Source organism: Coffea eugenioides, chromosome 2 (assembly GCF_003713205.1).
Source record: "Coffea eugenioides isolate CCC68of chromosome 2, Ceug_1.0, whole genome shotgun sequence".
Lineage (NCBI taxonomy): Eukaryota > Viridiplantae > Streptophyta > Magnoliopsida > Gentianales > Rubiaceae > Coffea > Coffea eugenioides.
Window position 1 is genome coordinate 21,510,665 of NC_040036.1, and position 16,268 is coordinate 21,526,932.

The 16,268-nt window shown below is 35.6% G+C and overlaps 3 protein-coding genes across 3 annotated transcripts; 1 reads left to right on the plus strand and 2 right to left on the minus strand.

Annotated features, from left to right (window-relative positions):
• Positions 1–647: 647 nt before the first annotated feature.
• LOC113761246 (beta-ureidopropionase) lies at positions 648–3,933 on the minus strand. The gene is made up of 6 exons (XM_027304141.1): positions 3,644–3,933; positions 2,911–3,018; positions 2,069–2,257; positions 1,757–1,984; positions 1,438–1,662; positions 648–1,175 (listed from the first exon to the last, which is right to left on the minus strand). Exons 1-6 carry the CDS (start codon positions 3,797–3,799, stop codon positions 813–815), a joined length of 1,269 nt encoding a protein of 422 aa, XP_027159942.1. The 5' UTR covers positions 3,800–3,933; the 3' UTR covers positions 648–812.
• A 3,609-nt stretch (positions 3,934–7,542) lies between these two features.
• Positions 7,543–11,442, plus strand: LOC113761577. Its single transcript, XM_027304637.1, has 6 exons — positions 7,543–7,976; positions 8,185–8,280; positions 9,029–9,069; positions 10,118–10,235; positions 10,456–10,536; positions 10,971–11,442. Exons 1-6 carry the CDS (start codon positions 7,758–7,760, stop codon positions 11,025–11,027), a joined length of 612 nt encoding a protein of 203 aa, XP_027160438.1. The 5' UTR covers positions 7,543–7,757; the 3' UTR covers positions 11,028–11,442.
• A 645-nt stretch (positions 11,443–12,087) lies between these two features.
• On the minus strand, positions 12,088–14,779 carry LOC113761939 (magnesium-dependent phosphatase 1-like). The gene is made up of 4 exons (XM_027305136.1): positions 14,616–14,779; positions 13,738–13,909; positions 12,613–12,729; positions 12,088–12,439 (listed from the first exon to the last, which is right to left on the minus strand). Exons 1-4 carry the CDS (start codon positions 14,723–14,725, stop codon positions 12,269–12,271), a joined length of 570 nt encoding a protein of 189 aa, XP_027160937.1. The 5' UTR covers positions 14,726–14,779; the 3' UTR covers positions 12,088–12,268.
• Positions 14,780–16,268: the final 1,489 nt, after the last annotated feature.

Here is a 16,268-nt window from a genome sequence, read left to right on the forward strand (position 1 = left end):
TATTTGCACATTTTTCATAAATAAAATGAATAACATGGGCAAACACAGGTACTGGGTTATCAAATTCGAAGGGCTACCATCAAACATCTACGAGATTACTAATCAGAAGAGCCTAGGCTTATGATCAACAAAATTATGACTTGCTGACTGGAGTTTAAGATGTAACCAATTGCAAAGACACCCGTCGCTACCGCTCTACCTAGTTACACCCATGATTCAAAGACTCAGCTCAGACCGTGACGACTCGGCCGCGTCGTCATCAGAACGGGGCTTTTCGTTTTGATATCGGGATGAAATGACTCCGAAATAATGAATCATCAAAAAATCGGCCGAATTAACAAAAATTTGATCAAAACGTCTTCCAGACGGATAGAAACAGCCGAATCACCTCGAATCAATTCAAATTTTTATTATTTTTACTAAATTTTTATTATTTTTATTTATAACACTTTTTTACATTTTTTAGATTATTAAATATTTCAAAAATTTACGTTTCGCCGAAACCGTGATCAATATATGTGCCCGCTTTGAACCATGTTCATACTGTGCCCGCTTTATAATGAAATGAAAACTCGGAGATTGGGTTCAACAACTCGAAACTAAGCACTCGACGATGAAATAAATAATTTAATGCCATGAACATGATCAGACGCCAAGTTCCCGCATCTTGATGATATAATAAATGCACAATCGTTGGCAAAGACGAAGTGTTTGTTTTCCGGGGTGTAGGAATTTGGTTCAATGCATACAACTAAAAGAAGGAAAGAGTTCCCTCTCGCTGCACTTAAATTGAGATGCAATGTCACAATGTATTATGTGCTCCCACGCAGCAAGGGATCAGAAATGACTTGGGGCTCAAAATCTGGCTTCACATAACGAGCAAGTAAATAAGAATACATTTCATATCGAGCAGTCATACGGAATCCCCACTTGTCCTTCAGTTGTCTACACAAGTTCAGATCCAAGTCTGATACCATCAACCCATCCTTGTAGCGTGATAAAGAAGGCGTACACGAAGCATCTGGAGCGGAAAAATGACTGGAACCATAAAAATGCCCGAAATCTGCATGTTGTGGCTTTCCATCTCCTGATGTGAACGGATTGGGGAAGACCTCAGTTCCAACACGATTAATTGAACCCACAAAGTAACTATTTGCTATTGCTGCATTACGAGCCTGCAAAACAATGGCATCAATACGAGTTATAGAAGGCCATAATAAAATTCTTGCCAATCAGCCAACTAAGAACCATGATGACCAAAATTTCTCCAGATACTACTTGCACAGATATCGGAAATCCAATCCTCAATTGTGTCAGATATCTTGAACACTAGTCAATGTTGGTAAGAACATTCCATTTTGCAGGATAATTGAAAACAGAGAAATTATTCTGCAGGAGAAAACAATTCCCATTTTAGAAATCCAAAAACATTGGTACCTCAATAGGCCACATAGGTTCACTGAGTTCACCCACAGTAGCAGATGGATTGAAGACAATCTCTGCCCCATTTAAGCCAAAAGCTAACCAATTAAGTGGATGGTGCCTTCCATAACAAATATTAATAGCAATCTTTCCATAAGCTGTCTCAAAAACAGGATGTCCAGTGTTTCCTTCCATGTAATATGTACTCTCATTGAAGTCCCCTACTCTAGGTATATGATTCTGCAAATACAATTAAAAGGCGTTTCAGATTCGAGCACATGTAACAAGACTAAGAGACTAAGAAGAAGAAATGCTAGTTGATTCCAACACTTACCTTCCGATGCTTCCCAATTATGTTACCATGATTTCCAATTATCACAGCAGTGTTCCAAAGGGTCTCCCCATGTTTTATATCCCTCTCAAGAATTGGATTTATTATGACCATGTTATATTTACGCGCAAATTCCTGAAGAAATTCTGTTGATTCCCCATCAATTGGCTCAGCAAATTCGCACCATCTCTTCTCACGAGTACAAAAGGCAAAGGGCATCATCCATGCCTCCTAAAGAAGTCACGCTTGTTGGTTATACTTGAAACGCCAAAGGTTGTAGACAAGAAACTGCTAATCTAGAATAACTAGACTCACTTGCAAACATATTATGTTAACCCCTGAAGCACCTGCAGCCTCAATGATGGGTGTCAATTTCTGAAAAATAGCCCTCTTCTGGTCTGAGAAGGGTGCAGTTGTCGGTAGAGTAATACCATTTTGAACAAGACCAACCCTTACTAATCGAGGTCCTCTGAGTGACTCCTTGTCAGCACGAAAAGAATATGCCTGCATCAAGCAATAGAAAGTTTAAGCTTTGTACGTTTCTGCAGTCGCAAGCTGACGAATCATTTCATGCATCATGGAAAAATGAAAAATTTTATCCTTAGCCAAGCAATTCGCCATGAGAGTTATGAAAATCAATCTGACTACACAAATTGGAGAATTGAGAAAGTGAATTTTCAGTTTCATTTATTTCCAACATACCCTTGGGGAAGAATATGTGCACGTACTATGTGTCCTGGGTCATATTTGCTGCACTTCTTCTTGCAGCTTTATTAAAAAGTAAGGATTAAAATCAGTTCAACATCACAACAACAAGAAGTTCAAAACATCATCAGATAAACATCTAAGGAGAAAAGCAAAAATGTGTTCCTTCTCAGATCCAATCCCCAAAAAGGTTGAGCTTTCACAAAATCTATGGCCGAGTTAGCATAACCAGTAGTCTCTCTCGTATGAGCATCCTGGATCATAATCTCAACTTGAATAAGAATCCCGGAGGGGAAAAATACAGATGTCTCCTACATTACCCCTAATATGGATAAAAAACCCCACTTTTGAGAAGCTTAAGCAACACTCAAAAAACACAAAACAGTAAAGAAACTTAAGGGTAGCAAGTATAAAGCTAGATAAAATCAACATCAGACCCTATAAACGATTACCTGGAGATCAAAATCATGTTTTGAAGAAAGAGCTCTTGCAGGCTCCGGGAGAGCAATGGTTTCAAGTGATTTTCCACAATTCAGACCGAGAAGCAGACGACTCACCTCCTATAATATACAGATATGAGATCAACATAGCATCCCATCATATAAAGTAGAAAAAAGATAGAATAAAACAGTAGGCTGCAAATCTGATGTGATGCGTGTATTACATCTCTAAGACCGAGCCTCACAAAGTTCTATACACAGATTATTACTGATATGACTGATATGAAAAAACATTAGCTATTAGAATGTGACAATTGGAAAGACCCATTTAGCAAGCTTAGTGAAGAAGATCCTATCCACCAAAGGTCAGCGTTGGATACTAAAATTGCGAAAAAAAAAGAACCTATAACACAAACCTATTCGATTAAAAAGCGCCACATGATTGAAGAAATTATATAAACTACATCCAGACCTATTCGATCAAAAACACCATCTGATTAAAAATCTAAACTATATCCAGACTACTCTTTCAGCTTGGTCAAATCATTTCGAACAGAATCCAGCGGGCTTTAATAGAAAAGATTATAATCAGCAACTTAGTAAACAGATTAATAAGTATCCAATCTCAATAAACGGGGGTTAAAATTTGCTAAAGAAAAAGAAAATGGCGGTGAAATTGAAATTGTGCTGACTTGAGTAGGGCAAACGGGGAGACGAAGTTGATGCAAGCAAAACTGGTGGTTACCTGGAAAAGCGGAGGGCTAAGGGACTCCTGGAGGAGGTGATGGAGGGAATCGAACCCACATATGGAACCGTCCTTGGAGCTGCTCTCCGGCGTTTCTGTCTCGGATTTACCATTTTCTGATGATGATACAACTGCTTTTTCTCCGATAATCTCCATTTTTTGTAAGGTTGACTGAAGATGAGATTCGAGAATATTTGTGTTTTATGTATAAACTGGAATAGGATTATAGGACCGAGGAGTGCGAGGTGAGCTAAGTAAACAGGAACAGAAGGGAAGAATGTAACGAAACTAATCATCATTATCATTACTTCTTTTTTTTTTTTTTAGTGTAAATGGATCTCTTACGTGCCCCTTCTCGCTTCTCTCACCCAACCCATTCCCCCCTCTCCAATATCATCGTTTCATTGGTCAATAAACAAAATAAAGGATACAAAGGACAATTTAAGAATTTAATAAACGTCTCATATTAATTATGTTTACAAAATTATTATGAGTAAATCTTTCCTACACTGACGGTGTATACACTATCATCGTTGGATTCATGACATGTGTGCAAAAAGTTGAATTTCAAATTCAAATTTTGCATAGTTGTCATTCATCTAATGCTGATAGTGTATACACCGTCAGTGTAGGAAAGATTAATCCAATTATTATTAGCACATTTTGTGTCATAATTCTAGCTCCTTTGTCTGCCAAATAATTTCATATGAAAAATATGAAATTATGAAAAAGTGTATAAATTTTTAAAAAGCAAATTTTGTTCAAATAATGAAGTTAGATGATATATATTCCTCTATCGTATAAGTTTCTCTTCAAATAAAAAACATTAGAATAAATTGCTTTTGTTATTGACTTAAAAAAAATTTCATTATAAATATATAACGACTTCAATAATTTAACTGAGTTTCTAGATAAACTAGTTTAGTAGCAAATCATAAGATATTGGAAAAGAAAAATGGCTTACCCGAATAATATGTCAAATAACGGTCATGAATAGCTCCATGTAATTTCTAATTCTTGGATTATTAAGACCTCAAGTTTTGTTGCTACGAATATAAAATGACTAATTAGATTTGAAGAGATATTCTGAGATACTTTCTCGTTGGATCCTTTCCAAGATTAACCACGAGATCATAATGCATATAATCTACAATTAACATATTATAATTTAACAAATTCATACTTTATATAATTATATAAGAATAGATAAAACTTAGAAATATATTATATATAACTACATATATTAATTATAAACTTGGAATGAACCCAATATCGACCAAACTCCTAAAGTATTTGCAAGTCGAGTATAAGTAAACTCGGACCCTTCTTTGTTCAAAAGTTGATTTTTTACGAGTTTAGTTTAATTTTTTATTTTTCAACTCACAAGGTCGTTTGACAATCTTAACCACACTACCTTGTATGCTGTTAAATACGGAGGAGGTGGCTTGAATCCCTATAAAAGGGAAGAAGGGCCAGCTCGGCTGAGGTCTGGTACGGTATCGATTGGATTTTCTACTTGTTATATTACTAGGATATATAATTACATTATATTATTTAGAGTAACCAATTATGTACATAAAAAAAATATTTAATATATATTTACTATAACATTATAAAATATTTATATATACAAAATTTAAATATATACAATGACTACACAAAATAGCACAAAATATAATTGTACTGATTCATTATCCAAATTAAGGTCCCTACCTTTTTTCTTTTCTATTTTATTTATTCATTGCTAAGAATGTTCGAGGGGAAAGCTTTGCCTCTTAATAAAGTTAAAAGGCATTTCAAAGAACAATAAGAACTATGGCTCTACAATCTATGTATGTAACTATGTATACAAACAATTCTTTTTTTTCCCCACAAACGTTAACAGATATATATATATATATATATATATGAAACCATTTGATAATACAATATTTAATTACAAAAAGGGGCTACTACCCTTATTTCCTTTCTCACTAAGTCCATCGGCCAAATTGGGAAGTCTTGTTCCCATTCGAGATCATACACTAGCTTGATAGCAAATTGAGCTAGAGCATGGCTGATTTCATTTTTTGATTTAGACATAAACACAAACCTACAACTTTCAAAACGTGTTCTAAGTTCCTGCACATCTTCCAGAATAGTTGCAATGTTGTATTCATAGTCATTGCTTCTATTTATCTGGTCTATTACTGATTTGCTATCATAATGGACTATTATTTTCGTCCATCCTACATGTTTAGCCATCAGCATTGCATTCCTGATTGCCAGAGCTTCTTCTTTGCTTGGTACACCCTTGTATTGATTGACTATCCCTTTTGCTCTCATGATCAGTCATTTCCAGTTTCTTGCCACAATTCCTTGGCCCGTCCTTATTATCTTTGCTGATATTGCAGCATCTGTGAACAGACAAATCTTGTTTTCCCTTGCTGTTTCTCTTCTGTTCTGGTGCTCACTGTTTTTGGGGGTGCACTGGTGTCTTGTTCTTCTTCCCTTGCCTGCTCATACTCCATCCAATCCTCCTGAGCTTTCATGACAAATTTGTGTGGATCCTGGCATCCATTTTCGAAAACTTTTTTGTTTATTGCTTTCCAGATTTACCAAAAAATATTGATGGTGAGGTTAACTCTATCTGGTCCATGATCCTTTGATATAGATTGAGTAGCTTTCTCCCACCAAAGCCATAGATTATGCTGTTTGTCCTTTAAACCATCCCACCTTACTAGAGCCATTTTCCATACTTCTACTGCATTCATGCAAAAAAAGAGTAAATGTATACAAACAATTCGTTAAATTTGGAGAATGGAGAAAAAAAAGAAGAAAAAGAAGAGTTATTGTTTGGATTGCATTATTCATGAAATTTTATTTGGATATTTTTTAAAAATATTTTCTTAACCATATTTTTTTTCGTACACATCAAATATTAAAAAAATTGTTACAATATTATCTTCGTAAAAACTCCCAAAAAAAAGCACTCCAAGATATATAAAATATCGCTTTTGCCCAGCAACCCCACTCCAAAATATCTAAAAGGGAGGGAAAACTTGTAAATAAGCAAGTTAGTGATCTTCCATCTCATTTTGACCCCTAACTGATACGGAGGGATGATAATTTCTTTCCTTCCTTCTCATAATTTAAAAGATTTCTTTTGCTTTATTTTCTTGCAAGCCTGCAAATGTTTGGAATATCTTTAATTCTAAATACCCTCTTATCATCAAATTTACTGCATGGCTTTCAAAAGTATGCTTTACAGGTAGAACTGGTATTCGTCTATTCGTCTATTTTACTCTCTCTGTATAAAAGGGTAAGTTAATGTATCCCATGGCGAGTCCGTCTACGGAATTGAGTACCAGTTATTCCTAAGGGTAGAAAAATGAGCATTCATTTTTTATTTTTTCAAAAAAGGCTATTGCTTTCTTTCCGAAAAAACAAAAGAATTACTCCTACTAACCCAATAGAAATAATTCACTCGATGCCCGTTTACACACCTAAATTTCATCCAATTTATTGTGTGTGTATATACACTTATAATTACTATTATCTCTTGCATTTTATACACTGTCCCTAATTAATTTTATCTTTAAAAAAATCAAACGTTTAAACTTAATGAGTGCTGATAGACATCCATTAGAGAAATGACACCAACGTCGAAATAATTTCTAGAATCTGTTACCAATGTAACCATAGTTGAGTTTTGTTTTGTAACAATAAGTTGGCAATAAAAGCTTGAAAACTGTGAAAATTGAGACACGTGCATGTTTAATTAGAAAGTAATTTTTTTTCAAATTTTTTTTACTTTTCTGTGGATCAAATTACAAATCGCTACGGTACCTCTTTTCTAAAACTTCATAAAATAGTAATCCAAACAGGTCCTCAACTAACTGGCAACTGCCCGCCACGGCCCACGGTTTCCTTGACCGGTAGGGGAAAGAACCTCCTACAGAAAACATACCTAAACAAAGCCTGTTAAAGAAACAAAAAAGGGAAAATGTAACATTAAAAAACAAAAAAGGAAGAGGGAATCCCTAAATTTAAAGCCAAATAATTAATTTTCTTCTATTGTTGTTTGAGCTAGTGAAGATTATGCTGAGCTGAAGCCTGAAGGAAGTGAAAATCAATGGCGACGAACGTCCACGAGGGAGAGCATCCTGTGCCACGCAGAGGCAGTAACAGCGGGAGCTCATCAACCTCCTCTGCAACCCGGACAGTCCGGGCCGGAACCGACCCCTTCTTAGTGGTCTGTAGATGCTTCAGTTTCATTACAGCCTTAGCTGCTTTACTTTGCATTGCCGTCAACATCCTCTCAGCCATCCGATCCTTCAAGAACGGATCAGACGTAATTTCAATCTCTATATCATTTTTTCTTTTTTTTTTTGGGGGGGGGGGGGGGGGCGGGGCGACCGGGGGGGGGTGGGTGAGTGGGTTAATAGTAGTACAGAATATTGTATTACGTATTGTTTATTGAATTATATGGGCAATGTTCCTAAAATTGGCAAAATGAGGACTCTCTGGTTATTTTGGCGGGAATTTTTTTTCTCTTGTAGGTATTTGATGGAATATTCAGGTGCTACGCTGTCGTAATTGCGATTTTTGCAGTGTTAGCTGAGATGGAATGGGGATTCATTTTCAAGTTTTGGAAGGTTCAATGTTTATTTTTATTTTCTTTTTTTTTTCCGATTAACTATGACGAAATTTCGTTGTCCTAAAGTGTTCAGTTTCTCTTGTACTAGAATTTGCAGTTCTGTGTATGTGCTCTTGTAATACTATGTCGTTTCAAAAGCTGTATCATTGTCATATTTTTGTGTGGTAAATACTTGATCGTAAATTATAATCGTGTTATGAGAGATAAAGGGAAAAATATTATGGTAGTCCTTCTTGAAGGACTTATTTGTATCCTTGAGAGTTTGTAAAAATTGCTAATAAGGTATTGAATAGGATGCTTCTTCGCTCACAGTCAATTGGTTTTGGATAAAAATGACCTCATGGTTTAACGGTTTAACATGATATCAGAAATGCCTTGGATTTTGATCCATCCTACAGGCAGCATAAGGTCCGTCTAAATGCTTTAACTTTGGTCTTACTGATTCTGAATTTATCATCCATTGCTACTTGTGCTGCCTGTCAAGAATTATTGCCTTGTTGATGCTTCATATACTGAATTCTTAAGGCCATTAAAAAGGATGTGAATGATTTGTTCACGGCCTTTCTATGTACTATGCTAAGCCACGTTACAATTAAGAAGAAAAAGAAACTGAACTAGTTTTCACAACATTTTGTGAAAGGAATAAATTGATGATACGTTTTGCTGGTATTACCATGCTCAGCATTTTCAATATTTGTTTTTAAAACAGCTTGATTTGTCTAACAGTCTTCACCAACTTAACTCAGGTCTTGGAGTATTGGGCTGGCAGGGGTATGCTGCAGATCTTGTAAGTCTGAGGATTGATTCACGCGAAATAAATGATGCATTGCTTTCAAAATATGGGCTTAGTATACTCAAATTCTCTTATTCTGTGTGATTTTACATGGATGAAATGTTGCTTTCATCAGCTGTGTGAAAATTATTAATTGACAGGTATAGTCGTTTATTGAAAAAGGTTTAAGGGACCTTGCCAAGTAGTATAGCTACTTAAGATTTCTTATTGTTTCACAAACTTATTAAGGACCTAAATTGCAGAAATGGTTGGGATTAGGCTTCCTATCTCAAATTCCTGAGATTTTCAGTTAATGTTGGTAGAACCATATATTGTTTGTTGAATGTTTCGCTTCCATATTCTTGTGTGGTTAATTTGGAAGCATTTCAAAGTCTCAAATTTGTAATGGAAGTGAATGATTAATAGGTGTAGCATATGTAACGTCTTGTCAATCTATTGATCCCGTAAAGATCTCTTGTTGCCACCTAAAAGTTGTAAAGCATTTGACATTTTAACCTCTAGTTTCAATGTTAAAATGGTATTAAATCTGCAAAATATGGTTTTCTCAACGATTTCCCATCCCGGTCTTGCAGTATCTTTGTGTTGCAACTATCAGAGTAAGGTTTTCTGTTTGGTCAATAACCATCTGTGAAGTATGAGAAACTTGGTTGCAGGATATCCTACCGCTATATGTTGTTATACCTTTTAAGGGAAGTGTAGAACCATTTTTCGGAACACTTGTGCAAGTGTTGATGTTGAGTGTCCAACAGAAGCACTTAATAAGACCAGTCCAATTCTTGTCCAAAACCATTTGCTCGTACCATAAAATGCCAATTTCTACCTTGCTTTTGGATCACTCAAGAATCTTTGTCAGCCCGTCTCTTTGCCACCCCTAAACTAACTGGCTAAGGATGAGTTTGTACCATTTGGTATAAGTAAGAGAACCACAGGCTGAACCCTCTTTGCAATAATTTCAGCAGTTGTTAGAGAAGCTGTGGATGTTATAATCAACTCGTTTTTGTTAAACATGTTTCTTTTATTAATATCTTCTAGTTTGTTTCAGTGTTGCTGTGATGACAAGAGCTTTCCCAGAATATTCTGGTGAAAGACAAGAGCTTGTGCTTCTTCAGAAGATAGCATGTTACCTGCTTCTATCCTGTGGGCTGATTTATATTGTATCAGTAAGTAATATAAGCACAATATCTGCTATGGAGAAGGATAAACCTGTCATTAATTCTTTGAACTCTCTAGTCTAAGAGAATGTAATTCACCTAATTTCCAGGAGTTTACTTTTACAAGAGAGAGAATCTGTCCTTATTGACTATCCCCATCTGCAATTCGAATATTCTTTGATTTCTAATCTAAGATGTAATTGTGATACTTCATCTTGTCAACTTTCAGGGCATACTATGCATTGGTGCATTAAAACGTGCTCGTCAGAAGAAAGAAGTTTCTAGGGATCAAGCTGTTAAGGATTTAGAGGTAAAATGTATCACATTGAATAGTTTGCATACCATCGGGTGCACGGGTGGCCATTTTTGACACAACACAAATGAGCTGCTCGGCAGTAGAATGCATTAAATAAGTTAGTTTGAAGCTTGGTGAATTTGCAAATAAACCACTGCATGCACGTTGAAGAAAACATGCTAGTTGACCCATTTAAAATGATTAAATTTGCAAGCTGACAACGAATCAAAAAGAATTGCATGCCATTAAGGCCGTTTTTACCTTCATTGTGTATTGTAAGATATTTGCTGTGAAAGACATTTAGTGGATTTGTTAGGTTTGGGAAAATATTTGCAAGTTGTTAAACATTGTTTTCAGAATTTGAGAAATTTATATAGTGTCAACTCAAATCCTTGACGTAGTCTTTTCATGCTTTTTCTTTTCTTTTTCTTTTTTAACGCTTATTGTAGGAGTTGGAACGTCGTAGAGAGGAACTTGAGGCGTTGCTTGTTGAAGATAGGGCTTGAGAAGACTTTAAGTGCAGAGTCTGGCAGCTCAGGAGCATTCTGCTGCTCGACCTAGAATGGAAGCTTTTGATACTGGGAATCAGAGACCATAATCATAAATTCTTTTCTGGTTTTATTCTTTTGAGTTGGACCACACATTTTCTTAGGTGTACACTGTAGTGAAGCTTGAAGTAGCCTATTTGTACAGTTAAGTCTAACGTTTGCATTTCACTTGCACCTGAGACAACTCGCCAATCCACCCCTGCTGGTCAGTTTCGTGTTGGGGCTGTAGCCTGTATGCATACAAAGGGACCTTTCCACTTTGGATTGTTTCCGTACTGGTGCAAGATATTATTTCGAATCTTTGTTGATTGCTCCAGTACTTCGACGAAAATTTTGTAAACTCATGTTTCAAGGTATGTGAATTTTTGCTCAATTTTTTAAATTACTTTTATATAAGAAAACAGCTGTCAGAACTACTATTTAACAAGGGATAAATTGTAAAACATCAACTTTTAGGAAGAAAAAAAAAAAACTCTTTTAAGGGTAATGACTCCAATATTCAGATCACCCCCAGGGCAGTTAGGGAACTATAATTATATTTCCTTTTTTCTACAACTGATGGCTTTCCTCACGAGCACGTATCAACCTACGCTGCTGATTTTGAAAGCTTGGCGAATTCCATTGTGACTCTTCAAAGTTTAATGGTAAGGCTTCTTGGCTAATAAACTAGAGTCTCTTCTTTCTTTTTTATCGGACGTCCCCAAAGGGACAGCGTCCCTTCTTTCACAGCATGTATCATCACTATCCTAGGCAAGTAAATATCATTAGATCCAACAACTTATGCAAGTCAATAACATTTATAATTTACTTGGGACAATTGGAGATGATGTTCCATTTCTTTCTTTTCTCTACCATTTAGTCGAAATTGTAGACAATTGTATGCAGGATTGACCAACTTGAGCTATCATGTACGGAAAAAGTCCAATGCGCCACAAATTCTCTTGCATTGACTGCTTGAAGAAAAGGATAGGAGAATAGCCATCTTGCCCAAGGAAACTAATTAGACAAGCTCAACTCATGAACCGAAAAACGAAACTCTTACATCCATAAATAAGGGTTGCTACAGAAGTATGTGTCCACTATTATGAAGTGTCATTACAACAATATGTCATGTCCATGCGCTCCACGAGCATAGAAACCAATATGATCTTCTCCCAATTAAACGACTAGGAATATCATACTTCCCAACAAAAATGAAATCATTCCTTGTCCCTTTCTGATGAACCTGGTTTTTGCGAAAATTTCAGCCACTTTTGCTTGTTCCTATCAATTTTAGCTAAATTTTGAGAAAACTTTGAAAGTCCTTCTCTCAAAGCAGCAAGGTTTACCCCATTGCGCACCAATATGCTTGTCACGCCCATTTTTGACACCTGAAATATAAAATCTTCAAATTACTGGATTTGCAGGATAAGAAAACTCAGTTTCTCAATATTGCTCAAAACTGAGGTATGCATTCACTCAGCAAGGAACCACAGGTACCATAATCACAGACAATAAGTTCGATAATCAAATCAAACTACCAGGACCAGGAAGGAGACGGTACCGTTTCTATATTCCGATCTTCATCATCAAAAAAGAGCATTGCATTATAGGGCACACCAGTCCTCTGGTTTATTCTCTGAAAATGATCTGTTTTATGAGTCCAACTGGAAAATATTTCCTGGAATATGACAAGTATTCAGTGTTGCAGCCAAAAACAAGCAATATAGTGATAAGTCACTGTATACATGGTATCCTATCTAAAACTTTGCAAAACATCTAAGAACTGTTTTGCAACACAGAGAGTTTGCACTCGGTTTTAGTAACTACTCAGGTCACAACTTATCAAAGGGTTAGAGTCGATTGATGTAAGCAAATGTAAGACAACAGCTCTTGGTGACAACATCTACACCCCCCTTCCCCTCCTCCCCCCCGGGGGGGGGGGGGGGGCTCCCTACAATGATGCAAAACCACCATATCAATGAATATCAAAATTTTGTTTACGTGTAACCAGGCACTTGAAGGCCATAAATCAAGAAAATAAAACATCACCTTTTTTTTTTCTCATTTTGGTTAACTCCGTATATTAGTAAGCAAAATTCAGTTGTTAAATGAATCCCCACAATGAAATAGGCATGTGCAAATATCAAGTTGACACACCCTTAAACCAGACTTCTGAATAGCACCTTCCACGCACAAATATGGTGCACGAAAGAAGTTTGTAGTTGATGAAAGATTTTCACAAAATTCGACTTTAGTAACCTATCGGTGCTACAAAAGATCACAGTTTGGATACTGCAATCACAGGAAAGTATGACAATGTAAAAATTCTAAAGGTTCATAGGGATTGCTTACCAAAATAACAGAAAGAACATTCATAGATGCAAGAAAATACAATCAGATGCTTGCCCAACACTAATTTAATAAAAGGAGTTCCAATTATTTACTCCAGAACTCTAATTAGGGGCTGCAACATCACTGCCTAGACTTCTAACCAATTCAAGAAGTTAGGAAATGTTGCCACTTCACTCATGTCATGCGTTCCTGTTTCTCCGTGACATCCACTATCAAGACAAGATTTCATTGCGTACTCTTATACTTGTGAAGACTATCAAATTGATGACCTCAAGTCAGCAGTAGCAATGAAATAAAATAAAATAATACATAAATTACTTCTATACTGGATCACCTTAGCAACAAACATTGACTTTATCCCCAATTTGTCAAGATATGTGTTTGCTATATCTGCTGTTGGTGATCTCGAGGCAACAGCAACATCAACGCCCTTGTCCTTGAGTGCATATAATATGCCTCTGGCATGAGGGTAGAGCGATGGCATTTCACGTTTGGAGCGACACTCACTGGAAAATAAACAAATAAGAGTTTCCAAGGAGAAAAATAAACACTCAAACAGACAGAAAAGGACATGATCAGCAGAAATTGTCCACTTTTCTCCAGTATTGTGACACGAGACATAGCATAACTATATTTGGAAAGAAAAATTCCCTGAAAGATCACATAATTTAGTGGATGTGCAGATAGATACAAACTTATTGTCCAAAACCGTTTTGGATCATCCGTACGAAATCACCAGTACTGAGCCTCATCGCTAATGAATCATAACGTAAACCATAGATAAAAAGCGTGATAAGTTGTCTAGTGACCACATTTTATCATAAACACTGATTAGCCCTTAAAAATAAGCCAAGTTTCACTAAACATGACAAATATACTTTAGTGGGTAATCTGCATTTATTTATGAGCTCTTATGCTGTCCAAGTACATTAGATTGACAGAAAGTACAAAACGGGAACTCCGTAAGGACCATAACATCTGATTCGGTTAACTAAAGCCAAGAAAGGATGAATTACATTTGCATTCCTCGAAACAGTCATATATTGACCATCCAGCAAAACCCAAAGTTTCAAAATCCAGGTACAAACTTAGATGGGATTCACCAAAGAAACAGAAACGGGAAAAAGTGATGGTTTAATCCAAGAATCACAAGCAACAAACAATTGACAGAATTCTCAAGAAAAATAGAGGAAATAATAAAAAATGGTTAACCAGTAGAAAGGCCAGATGGTGTAATCAAGATCGAAGACGATAAGGCGAGGGAGCACTTGAAATAGTCCCATTATCTCCATTGCTTCATTCTTCACCTTCTCGTCTCCCATCTTTTGATATTTTGATTCTTTAACCTTCACTCCCTGTCTGTTTCTTTCCGCACAAATTTTCTTCTTTATTATGGTATTCTAGTTTCTGGGTGAGCAGAACTGTTCTACTAGCAACATTTGTAGCCCATGGACGGAACTAGCCCAAAGATGCAATACCCTTCAATGAAGGGAACCCAAAAGAGGGCCGAGGTATTACTACCCTTCTGACTCTGGCCTTTAAAATATGGGCCCAAATTTTTCCTTACAAGTTATGTTCAAAGAGAATTTCTACACTTAACCAACCATGGCTTATTAGGTATTGGTGGTTTTAAATTATTTTATTCTGTTTGCACTCATCTACATAAAGGGTTTGGGGGTAGATATGGGTTAGCAATAGGTGTGATTGGTGTGGTTGTTTTATTATATTAATGATTTGGTATCCAATTATGTAATTTTATTATATTTTATAATGTGTAATAAAAGTTATACAAAACGTACATCAAATCATAAAATACAATAAATTGTGTGAGTGTACGTCAAATTATTAAAAAAAATATATAACAATCGTACCAATTGTATATAATACTAATTGTACTACATAAGTCCATACATAAGCATTAACCAAGCACGATTTGTTAGTAGTTATTTCTATTCAGTGCTGTTAATCGACTCGTGCCTTTATCGAGTCAGGTTCAAAGCTCAGTCGATTAAGTGGACAAGTCTTGAAATGTGTTCGAAATCAACTCGACAAATGGGACTTGTGACTTGAACTTGAGCTCTAATTCGACTCCTTCATTACATACGAGTCGAGCTCGAAATCTCAAACAACTGTCATTATCAATTTTGTTGATATTCATACAAATACTACTATTCAATCAGACAATTTTTATGAAATAGCATATATGCCATTTCTTATCAAAGTCAAACGAGCTAATCGAATAACAAACTATTCGAGTTGACTTGACTTGTTAATTAATCGAATAAATTTTTAGATCGAACTCGACTCGTTTAATGAAATTAACGAACCAAGTTCGAGCATTATCAAGCAGAGCCTATTCAAACTTATTCAAACTTTCAAGTTACTCGTTTCATTTAACAACACTATTTCTATTCAATGTTTACCATAATAACTTCATCTATCTACGTTTTATGTATAGGTGAGCATATTTGTAGTTCTTTTTTTTTTTAATATCCTTTGGAGATCTTCCTAATTTTTTTAATGTTTTTATCGGGTAAATCTAATTTTTTTTTTGTATATCTTACGATATAGAAGTGTACAAAATCGAAAAATTCTGATTTATCGGCTGAATTGAATTTAGAATTTTTGAAATCGGTAATTCAAAATTCGGAACTGAAATTGGGTTTTTCTATTTTTAATTATGTGAATTTGGTTTGAATTCGGTAATAGAATTTTTCAAATCGGAATTTCTGATTTCGAATTTTTGATTTCAAATTCACAATTCACAATTCGAAATCGAAATTCGAAATACTTATTTCGATTTCAAATTCGTTTTTCATATATATATATATAAAAACATATATAATATTTTATATATACATATAT

Bases quoted from the DNA above. Each gene is read 5' to 3' on its own strand.
- LOC113761246 (XM_027304141.1), bottom strand. From the start codon at position 3,799: ATGGAGATTATCGGAGAAAAAGCAGTTGTATCATCATCAGAAAATGGT. The intron at 1,663-1,756 runs GTAAGTGTTGGA...TTGTATTTGCAG, and splicing joins TAATTGGGAAGCATCGGAAG to AATCATATACCTAGAGTAGG. The intron at 1,176-1,437 runs GTACCAATGTTT...ATTGTTTTGCAG, and splicing joins AACCTATGTGGCCTATTGAG to GCTCGTAATGCAGCAATAGC.
- LOC113761577 (XM_027304637.1), top strand. From the start codon at position 7,758: ATGGCGACGAACGTCCACGAGGGAGAGCATCCTGTGCCACGCAGAGGC. The intron at 8,281-9,028 runs GTTCAATGTTTA...AACTTAACTCAG, and splicing joins TCATTTTCAAGTTTTGGAAG to GTCTTGGAGTATTGGGCTGG. The intron at 9,070-10,117 runs GTAAGTCTGAGG...AGTTTGTTTCAG, and splicing joins AGGGGTATGCTGCAGATCTT to TGTTGCTGTGATGACAAGAG.
- LOC113761939 (XM_027305136.1), bottom strand. From the start codon at position 14,725: ATGGGAGACGAGAAGGTGAAGAATGAAGCAATGGAGATAATGGGACTA. The intron at 13,910-14,615 runs GTTAACCATTTT...TTTATTTTCCAG, and splicing joins ACCATCTGGCCTTTCTACTG to TGAGTGTCGCTCCAAACGTG. The intron at 12,440-12,612 runs GTACCGTCTCCT...TTTATATTTCAG, and splicing joins AAGATCGGAATATAGAAACG to GTGTCAAAAATGGGCGTGAC.